General features: G+C 40.9%; 1 protein-coding gene across 3 annotated transcripts in view; it reads right to left on the bottom strand.

Moving 5' to 3' along the window:
• Positions 1-2,004: 2,004 nt before the first annotated feature.
• THOC1 (THO complex 1) overlaps positions 2,005-10,960 on the bottom strand; it is a 43,807-nt gene continuing 34,851 nt past the window's right edge. The window contains exons 12-21 of one of the 3 annotated variants that reach the window (XM_006194453.3): positions 10,454-10,554; positions 8,968-9,034; positions 8,719-8,769; positions 8,564-8,634; positions 8,060-8,155; positions 7,427-7,492; positions 5,469-5,552; positions 3,687-3,834; positions 2,911-2,986; positions 2,005-2,402 (exon numbers count right to left, since the gene is read on the bottom strand). In XM_006194453.3, coding sequence (XP_006194515.2) covers positions 2,107-2,402; positions 2,911-2,986; positions 3,687-3,834; positions 5,469-5,552; positions 7,427-7,492; positions 8,060-8,155; positions 8,564-8,634; positions 8,719-8,769; positions 8,968-9,034; positions 10,454-10,554 — 1,056 coding nt within the window. In that variant the 3' untranslated portion in view covers positions 2,005-2,106. The remainder of the gene's footprint in view (positions 2,403-2,910; positions 2,987-3,686; positions 3,835-5,468; positions 5,553-7,426; positions 7,493-8,059; positions 8,156-8,563; positions 8,635-8,718; positions 8,770-8,967; positions 9,035-10,453; positions 10,555-10,960) is intronic. The other 2 variants (XM_032467211.1, XM_014567462.2) reach the window with 2 other exon arrangements.

Raw genomic sequence — 10,960 nt, 5'->3', positions numbered from 1 at the left:
GGTTAGTTTAAACTGCTGTTAAGCATCATTCAAAAATGCTGTCTTTGCCTGCTAGCATTATGTTGTTTAAAAAGAGATACAGCGTTGTAAAAGTAATGGAGTTCTTTGGATGCTGAATGCAACCATGTCATCAGAACTGTTCCTTGGCTCAGCTGGGTGTTTCTGCTGCTCTTGTCAACTCCCAAATTCTTAATGTCTGTCTCAAAATTTAATATTGGTGATCTTTAACAGTGATGGTAGAAATACCAAGTGTATGAGATATTTCAATATATGGTACATTTCTTACATTTTAATATGGTCTAGTCAGTCCACTTTTGGGAGTCTTGAAAGGATGGACTGTCAGCTCACTTATCTGGTTTTCATTGAGTTAGATATTTATAATAAAGTTTTGGGGATTATCATGAAATCTCACCTTTGATTATGCAGTTTTAATGCTCTAAGGAGCACAGCACTGATAACTATTAGATTCCTAGAGAATAATGGTCATTTTCCTCTCAAGTTTGAACAATGTGACATAATCTGAGAACACTAGGGGATAAAGCATTTCAGGGAAACTTATCTGTAAATAACTTCAGCTAAACTGTAATAACTGACAATCAGTACTCCTTTTGCCTTGGGGAAGGGTGCAGATTAGGGAGGATGAGACTAAGAATTGTAGTGATCCTTTTATATATTGGTATGATGCTTGTAAACTGGCGTAGTTTTTTATCCACTGTCTTACTTGGTCTGAACCATTTTGAGGATGTAAATTTAGCAATTAGAATTCAGATTTTCTAATTTGGAGGACGCTGTAGCTACTAGATCAGGTAGAGTTAGAACAAAGTATACAATAAGCCTTGTATGGAAGTAGAACTTTAAATCTGTTAATTCCTTAATTGTGATTACAAAATACTTGCCTTTGTTTTATTTGATCCAAAAAAGCATAATTCCAAAGATTTTTTGAAGTGTAAGGAATTGGACTTATCTTTAACAGTTTAAAACACTAGTATAGTTGGACTTAATACTAGTGTTTTAAACTGTTAAGGCTGGTTTAGAATTCAGCCTTGCATCTAAAATCTTGCGAAAGGGGAGAATAAGCAAGAAGACGTCGGTTCCTGAGCGTGACTAGCACTGAGGCCCCGCCGCGGCCGGAGCTGTGCTGGGTCACTGCTGGACTGGCTAGCGAAGTAAAGCCCGAGTGAGAACACGGACAGTGTACCAGGCACTTAGCAGCCCTCCTTCAGGATTCAAAACCACGGCGACCTAATCTTAGAGCCCTAAGGGGCGGCACTTCTGTGGGAGTGGGAAGGTAGGCGGTCCTGTCTGCAGCCTCTGCTCTGTAGCGTGTTGCTGTTTACGGAGCGCTTTCTCGTACAGCTCATTCGAACTTCACACAGACCCTGAGGTATGTACATCCCTATTTTATTAACTTGAGAGGTTAAAATAAGTTTTGTAAGACCAAAAGAACTAGGTTTTAGACTTCACCCCATTTCTTTTAAAGTTGCAGGTTGGTAAATACTTTCTGTAGTGGGCAGGACAGTAAATGTTTTTTAAGCTTTGCAGCCATAAACCTTTGTTGTAACTACTTAACTTTGCTGTTGGAACCTGAGTCATGGCCAGTTTTTAAGAGCATGGCTTTGTGCCGTTCAAATTTTACTTATAAAAATAGGTGGCAAACGCACCACTGTTTGATCCCGTTTTAAAAGTGTAAACGAGACTAGAGCAGTCATACGGTTTCATAAAGGCTTGTGGGATTTTCAGGATAGCAAGTTTAAGTTTTCTAACTACTCGTGTGTGCAGGAACTGGTCTGGCATAGTGTATTTTAGGAAACATGCCCCTAAATATTGCCTACTGACTTCATTACAAAGACATTTAACTTACTTAACAAAAAATATGTGACCTTGAGGTCACTTTGTTTTGGCTATTTTCCCAGCCTACTCTCTCCTCCCCCCAAACCTGAGGTCAGTCATCAAGAGCCAGTACGCATTCTGCTGTTCTTGGAGCACCAGCCAACTGTGCAACAACTATTATAAAAATGTTTATTGTTTACCAAAACCAGTGGACCTCTTATCAAATGCTGCTTGGTAACAAAATCTTATCACAGTTTTAATAATAAAAAAAATAAGCTAACTATTGGTCTCGTTGTCATTAGTTAGACTTTCTGCAAGGTCACTTAGCCCAGACTTGTTGAGCGCGTTGATCAGGTTCTCGGCCGTTGCGTGCGCCCCCTCCTGGTCCTGCCAGGCCACCAGCAGCTGCTTTGCCCTCATCTTCACGTCTTCACTGTCACACTCAATCTGTCTAATTTCTGAGTCTTTCATTTCTAAGTAGGGAGCCAGAATCTTCCATTGTTCACCCAGTTTGCTGGCAAATACCTCTATTTGATCCCCTGTTACAGGTTTGTCTCTCCGAACATCGGGACCTAGAAAACAAAGGAAATGTGAATTATGAACAAGGTACGAGGGCATGTGCAATTCAGAGTGTTTAATGGAACTGGGACGGTACAGGGCCACTGAGATATTAATCACCTCTAATAAGCTCTCTAAGTAAAAACAGCTGCTTTTTATATTTTCTGTGGGTTGAATTACCATTCTTATAATCATCATCATTAGGGAATCAACCAAAGCGAAAGCTGTTATAACTATGAAGGCTTCTCCTGATCAGCTGCCCCCGATCTAAACCCAAGAATAACAGAGGTATGAGTTGACTTCAAATGTAAGTACTTTCCTTCCCAACACGTCAAAATTTTATTGTATAAAATGTAGTATTTTTAATGTTACTATCAAGTAACGTGTTAGAGTCCTCACTATCACAGAGCTGAGATAAATAGTAGAAGTTGAGAAGTAGATCAAATCAAATAACGTACCTCTCAACAAAGAACCCCAATCTTTTCCAATTTTGTAAAATAGCCAAGAAAATTCAATTCTTACTTTCATTTTCTTTCAGTAAAGCATCATTATCTTCCTCATCTTCATCCTCACCTGTTTTTATTTCTTCAGAAGGAGGCTAAAATGAGTAAGAATGAGTAAGAATGTTTTAAAAGAATGCCAACTTCTAAAATGAGAAGACTGGGGAAACTTCTTATTTAGATACCAAGTACAGGGCCCAGAACCGTACCCCTCGGAGTGTTAGGTGTCAGTGTCAGGTAAGGATCACAATGGGACGGTGTGAACCTGGAGAAGGAGGGACGGGAAGACCAGAAGGTTGTAAAGACTGCCCCTGCCCTGACCTGGGAAGAAGGGAGCCAGCAAAATGTATGGTAAGATGACTCAAACACCTAGCACACAGTAACAGTGATCTGGGCAGACTGAGGGAGGAACTGTGTCCTTAAAAATTTTGATAATTTTACTAGGTTTTGTGCACACAGTATAGTTATTACCATATTGTACTGAAAAAGAAGACAGAGTAGACAGACCAGGTTACCTACTGCTACCCCATAGGCCCCGTCGTTTGATAAACTATAATGCACTTGCAAATAGAAGCAAGTCTAAAGTATTGTGGACTTAATTTTTTCACAGCATGTAAAGTTTATTTTATCAATTTACGTACTTCCTATAAATGTATGCTCAAATGCTTTTGTTCCCTTGTTCTAAAACAAGAGGGTTTGTGGATCTTTTTTTTCTCACATGAAATGCTAAATTCAACTCTTACGCAAACAGCTATAACACTTTTAAAGAAGGTAAAAGCCAACTACATGATTACTTACTGGTAATTCCTTGGCTAGCTTTATTACCATGTTTTCGAGATACTCTGGCAAACTTTTAAACTGCTGGTTGGTTGGCTGGAAGAAGTGAGGGCTTCTCCGAGCTAACAGTCGCAGGGCCCTCCAACCATAGTTTGAATTGTTCACAGCCCTATAAAAAAAAGTCAGTCTTAAATTTATAGTTTTTATATCTATATTCCCATCTAGTCAGTATAATTCACCATGTGAAATTCTATACTCGCAGGTCGGCAGCAGTCATTCATCCTAAAGCTGTTCTCAGTATGCAGTTCACTTACAAATAGAAATCTACAGAGGAGTCCAAAGAGGCAGGCTCAGATGCAGCAAACACGTTTTAAAAGTTACATACATGCCATTTAATTTTAAGAGGTCAATTAGTATGCGTCTAGGATAGGCTGGCCGCTGTGTGTGCAGAACAGACATCATCTCCCTAGTCATTTAGAGAGAGTGAGTCACAGGTGCACCATGTTCAGTGAGCCGACATCCATAATGGCAATGTCACCTGACAGGTGAGAGTTTCAGACTATTTTATAAATCCATGTTGATTTACTCAATATCTGCTTTTTTAAAAAATTATATAACATCTGAATTTGCTCAATATCAACCTGTTAAAATAGCTCCACAACTAAAAGGGACACATCCAGCAGCCAGGGCAGTATGCAGTGATGCCAAGAACAACACACGAGCTGCTCCCTAATGAGGTAACAGGTGGTGCACAGTAAGGTGAGAAAGAAGAACCTCAGAGAAATTCTAAAGATAACATTCTGCAAACAGGCGAGCTACAGGGAATCCAGAGTACAAATCTGTTCCACTTACGAGTTTTTACAAGTTGTTTGGAATCCCCCCTGCCCCATGTTCTTAGAGTAGTAATCTCCTTTATTAGTCATCTATTATAAATGCGCCATGTTACCACTGAGATGTGCTGACGTCTTCCTAGGGAAAAACCAGCCCTCAACTGTGCAGGGTTCAAAGTGAACCATCTTATTCAGTCCTCAGAATAACCCCATGAAATGGGTACTATTACCATTTAACAGACAAGGAAATAAGCAGAGAGGGGTTAAATCGCCCTTAGAACCCTAGCTAGCAAGTGGAAGAGTCCCAGGACGAACCAAGGCCAGCTGACAACAGGGCCCTTGCCTGATGCGGACATCTGCTTAGAACTACAGGGCTGTGTGGTGTCACTTGGATTCAAAGGAAGAAGCTAAGACTGACACCTGAAGTTATTTCGAGATTTTGAGAGTTTGGGAGATGGGGAGCCAGCAATGGAGACTGACAGTGAAGCAAAAGGAAAACCAGCAGGAGGGTATGGCTTGATGGTGTCATGGGAAGAAAATGTCATCTGAGGAGGGGGAGAGACTGGGATTGCTGTTGAGAGGTCAAAAGAGAAGTGACTTAATAAAAGCTATTTCAGTGGAGTGACTGGGAGACAGCCCAGCAGCAGTGGGCTGGCCAGAGGGCAGGAGGTGAGGAAGTGAAGGCAGTAATTGCCAACAGCTGTCGGGAGACACTATGCTCTGAAGAGGAACAGAGAAAAGAGATGACAGGCGGGCTCCAGGGGGATCTTCCTACTTTTTTGAAACAAACGTGATGCTAAGTCATGCCTGTCAGTCCATGAGAAGGGTCTCTGAAATCAGGATGTGCAGTTAGGTGAGTTTATGTGCCAAGTTCACGTTAAGAGGAAAAGTACTACTCTTTTATCGGCTGCCTTCCTTGTTCTAGTGTACAAGAAAAAATGGAGAAAATTAGCTCATGAGAATCATCACTTACTTGTATTCATTTTCAACCATGTTTTCAGGGTCTGCCTGTTCAATGGCTTCTTCAAAGAATTCCTCTAACGTTGGCATGTATTCCCTGGGCGTTAAAAAAAAAAAACTAGTCAGGATCATGTGTGTACGTCATACTCATATAGCGCGGGAGTAAGATTCTAGCGTTACCATGTTGAGTTACAGTTAGATTACTTAGGAACTCAGATTTTTAAGGAGGAGACTCTAAACTTCTCAGAGGAGACAATAAAGAGGGGAGTGGGCACCACACCATCCCACAGACTGCAGTCCCTGCAACATGAGACGCGCCACGTCACACACGGGCACGTGTGGCCACGCTGCTGATCACGGGGCAGCCAGGGGTTTCAGAGCATTTGCATCTTATTTCTGGGTTCAGCTTCTTACAGCTTTTTTTAGTAAGGGCTGCAGCTGACAGATTCTCAGTTTTAGTCTGAAAGGAACTATTTCTCAATCACTCCTGCCTGACCCCTTGGTTTAACTTGTTACAGAATTCCGAGTTGATACTTTCAACACTTGGAAGCTGTCATTCTGCTGTCTCCTGCTTTCTTTGGTTCTTGAAGCCTGCTGTCTGGCTAATTTTGCTTTTTGACAGTGGTCTAGTTTTTCTGTCTGGTGACTTTACTACAGTTGTAGAAACATGGATTTATTTTGTTTATCCCACTTAAGACCTGTACTTCAACTTAATTTATGCCTGTTCTGAAAAGTTCTTGGTCTTTACCTCCTTGACACTGCCATTTGCTCTTATTTGCTTCTTAGATTCTGACCTCCTCTTACTTTTACTCTTTCCTGTTTTCTAACTCTTGATCCTTCTGTTTTCTGGGTGATTTCTTAATCATTAATTCTTATTTCATCTGTGTCTAGTCTTTTATTTAACCTATTAAATTTTATAATTTCAGTGATTATATTTTCTTCTAATATTTATCACATTTAAAAAATTTAAAATTTAAAAATTTTAGTATAATTTTAAAGGTTACTCTCCATTTACATTTATTACTTCATATTGGCTATATTCCTTGTGTTGTACAAAATGACTATTTTCCGATCACTAGAAGAATTACTTGTTTTTTCAAATTTGCCTGGTCCTTTTTGAGTGTCATGTTCCTTTATTTTCAGTTCCTCCTTTTATGTTTTTAATTATCTTTAGTATACTTACGTTGAGCCTTTATCTGAGGGTTTTATTATCTGCAGTGGCTACCTGACTTCGGTTGCTTGTTCTATCTGCTGATTCCCAGTTATGGTGGCTTGTTTTCTTGAATGCTTTATGAAGTGTGAATGGTTCACGTATCTTCAGACTTTTACATGTAGAATCCATGTGTGGCTTAGGTTGAAGGTGTGACCCTGGTTATTTCTATCATCAACCTGGGACTTTGCAGTTCACCCTCTTAGCTTGGGGGTGTTCCTTTACCCTGCTGGTTGTACAAGTTTAGACTCTGAGACTGCATGACAGCAGACCTGTGGTTAGTTTCTCAGGGAATCCTTTTTCCTTTTCACCCACAGCTCAGGTAGGAACAGACGGGCGCCCGTTTCCTGTGCCCATGAGCAAGTCCCTCTGCTCCCACCCGCCCTTCCTGTACAGGCAGTGCAGCGTGTCAGCTTTATTCAGGGGAAACTCAATTACTCCTTTCTGTCCTTTTGTGGCTCTTAAAACCCAAGCTCCCTGGTTCCCCAAAGTGGGAGTCACCTGCACTGCTCCCCAGCTAGATAAGCAACCACATTAGCTCACACTTTGGTTTTTAGTTCCCTCTTCTTTTGTGAATCCTTGTTTCTTGTGATTTCTACAATTACTTTATCAGCACTTCTTGGTGTTTTATGGAAAGCCTTATTCTCAACCACAATATACCTTAAAATTTCTTCTGAGCCCTGCTTAGAGCTGACAAAAAAATTCCACTCAAGATAACATTTGAGAAAAGCAGTACTTCACATGAAACATTTTAAACTTGCCTTGTCTCTGATTTACAGGCTTCCATATTATCAGGACAGAGATTCCAGAGCCTTGTTAACTCCTCACTACAAAACAGACACATAAATAAATATTTTTTTGTGGAAACCATTCTCTTCTACTTTAACACACTGTAAAACTCATCACCACCCCAAAATTCACTATTTACTTTAAGTATTTTTAATTTCTTCATTTTTTGGTATTTAGCAAATTTTCTATGTGAGCAAATATTTAATGAGAATTGATAACCATTACTTTTTTCTGGACATACTCAAGCGCAGTAGAAAGCAATGAACAGTTAACTGGAAGGTAAAAGATACGCAAGGATTAGAGCACCATGCGACACCTCGAAGCGCACTGGCTCGCTGTGACAGCGACGGCCCTGCCTGTGACACGGAAGAAACGGCAGAGCCGAGGGCCACGATGTCGGAAGCCAGAGACAAAACAGAAGTCTGTCTAGTTGCAGGAACCCACAGAAGGGCCCTGCGGGCTGACAGGCTGTGGTCTGCTTTAGTCACCTACGCCCATACCAAAAAAAACCTGGAAAAACACAGAACGTGGAGTTCTTATTGTAATACATTCACGATATAAAAGCAACTACAAAAACATGCCACATACAGGGACGGCAAACCTACTTGCCCATCAGAATTTTCTTGCTGGGCCCTTTCCCCAGGAAGTCCTCTGGCGCCGCTCTCTTCCGTGCCACTCTTGCTGGCTTGGTGTCCGATGTTCTGTGGTGAACAAAATATACTGAATTTCAAATGGATAGCAGAGACAGAAGAGCGTTCAATGTCAAAGAAAATTTAGTTACTGTTTTCTTCTTGCAAAAGATGAACGCTTTGTACTATTACACTGGTCAGAGAGAAGACAAGTTTGCCACACCAGGGGGAAAATTACCAAGTGTGGGTACACAGCATTTTTCTCCCAATAGTTAATCAGTATGTCCTGGGAAGTTAGTAATAAGAAATCTGAGGTAAAAAATTCAAATAGAAGTAAATCAAAGTGGCCGTATTTTTACAGAGTTCAGTTTACATTTTTATATGAAATACATTTATGCATATCTGTAATGTAAAATAATCATATCAAACTATATTTTGAAATGGACTTCTCATTGCTTGAGATGAATGAATATATATTACCTTTCTTTCACAAAACTCGGGCAGCCTTCATTTTTCCATGAGTTCCAGTTTTCTTCAGTGTTTAATATATGCTGGGAAAAACAAATTACATTTGCATAATGAAGCTTTTGAAACTCTACTTGGTGCTAAGAAGACTGTAAATAGAAAACACGTACCTCTACCATCTTTGAAAATCTTTCTCCATCAGGGGGGTTTTCAGATAGTAGCTGTGATTAGAAAGAATATACTAAGCTTTCAACAACTTTCTGCATCATAGGAGTGGTTTGTAGGCAGAGAACCAAGAAGTGTTTGTGGTCTTGTACCTGAGCTTAACTTTATCCTTATTTTCCTATTTGGGGCTGAAACAAAGAAAATTCTAAATTTCCATTTTGTTCAATCATGGGTTTGTTGCGTGATGAACTTACTTGATAAACTGATTTTGTAGTATCTTCAATCCAGAGTGATTGCTCATCAGTTAAAACATAGTTTGAACTAGGAAACAAAGCAATAAAAATATGTTTGAGTTACAACAACGTACATTCAATTTTATATACTGTCTTGAAGAAACACAAAGCATGTAACAGATAAATGAACTGTAAACAGTGTCAACAGTTACCATGAACAATCACAATGAGGTTACAAGACAAAGTTCTTGCACTTCATCCTCCAGATAAGATGGTTAAGATTGAAGACATGAAGGTGTATAAAGGGGAATAAAACATCCAGTGAATCAATCTGGTTAACTATGACAGAGCAATGAATGTTTCCTAAAACAGGATGTTCAATGTAGGACAAAAACCTCAGAGAAAATATTAACATAGTCTTCTCCCAGATGTGCATTTTAATCAGTTATGCTACGATCCTTTAAAACGCAGTAAAAATACAAGGAATAAGAACCCCAAGCCCTAGAGAAGGCTAAAGGCAAACCCAAACTGTCAATAGCTGCCATTAACTTAGCTCTTACTAGATACTAGGTGCTTTATAGCCACCCAGTGACTGCTGACAGACTGCCATGTGCAGGCTCTAAGAACTTTACATAACATTATTCATTTAATTCTCAAAACAAGGACGTGTGCACATATTGGACTACAGAGGCTCAAAGCCTAAAGCTTGAATTCAAACCTAGGTCTGCCTTCAGAGTCCTTGATCTTTCTACTCTGCTATTCCAAACCTCCACGGCAGCTAGAAGGACAACACAACACATGGCAGGCACTCAAAAAATGTTATCTTCAAGTCACACGTCTGGAAGCTGAACTGCAGCTAGTGAGTGATGAAGGTGGGATTCAAAACCCGCAGGGAGAAAGCCAGGTTCTGCACACAGCCGACAGCATGGCTCCACGCACCTGCAACCCCATCCAGTACCCGCGAGCTCCACTCAGTGATGGACAGAAGAGAGGGGCCGGCCTGCGCTGCAGGCGGAGGTGTTCAGCCTGCCAGTCGGGGTCCTGCCTAGGTTTTCTGAAACCCCAAAGAAACTGGAACGCCTCCATGCTTCAAAGGTCCCCCCCCCCAACCCAGTTCTAACGTCCCAGACAGTCCCACGCCTGGTAAGAGAAGTACTATTGGCTTATTTTGTAAGTCAGGTTTGGAGAAGATGTGAGCGAGGTGAGGAGTGATGGAAGCTGGGAGCAGAGACCTCCGCCCACCAATACGCCGAGAACTCCCAGGACGCCCGGCGCTCAGCAGGAAAGCCACCGACAGTAGGTCTAGTCAATGCCATTCCTCTACAGCAAATACTTGAACGTCTAGTATCTCTAACAAAAGCCCCGGTTATCTAATACTGCTGCAGACGAACTGTGTCAGGGATGTGACCCTGATGCACAAAATGAGCCTGATACATGGGAAAAATACAATAGCAAGTCGTTCTCTTCGCTGCTGTTCATAAACCAGTTACTACCCATACTAACTTACCTTTTGAATTTGACCTGCCCCTTGAGATACTGGAATAAAATGAGATACTGCAACAGGATATGTCGACGGAAATTACTGTCGCTCAGTTGTAAATCCATCAACTATTCAAAAAACAAGCACACACACAAAACAACGCATTAAATTCAAGTTCCACCTAAAGGTGCAGGTTATGCTAGTACAGAAATGGAAGGTTTCGATTCAAAAAACATTTGCTGAGGACTCACTGCATTGTGAGGCATTACTGCACGACCCCCAGGACAGAGTAGCCAAGACTTCATTTAGATTTCTTAAACTTTTTATGCCATAAAATATTTACGCTGAGATAGTAATGTTATATCTGTGGTCTTGAAGTCAGGACAGAAGAAGAAATATAAAAAAGTAAAAGTAAGGCTGCCACTTTCCCAGATAAAAAGAAATAATGGCTAAAGGAGAGGTCCCTATGGGTAAACCACACACCACCGAGGGGGCGCTGCTCACTTCTGTGGTCCCAGAAGTGCCTGCAGCAGC

The sequence above is a fragment of the Camelus ferus genome, chromosome 24, assembly GCF_009834535.1.
Source record: "Camelus ferus isolate YT-003-E chromosome 24, BCGSAC_Cfer_1.0, whole genome shotgun sequence".
Lineage (NCBI taxonomy): Eukaryota > Metazoa > Chordata > Mammalia > Artiodactyla > Camelidae > Camelus > Camelus ferus.
The sequence above is the reverse complement of the archived record's forward strand: the minus strand, read 5'-3'. Positions and strand labels throughout refer to the sequence as shown.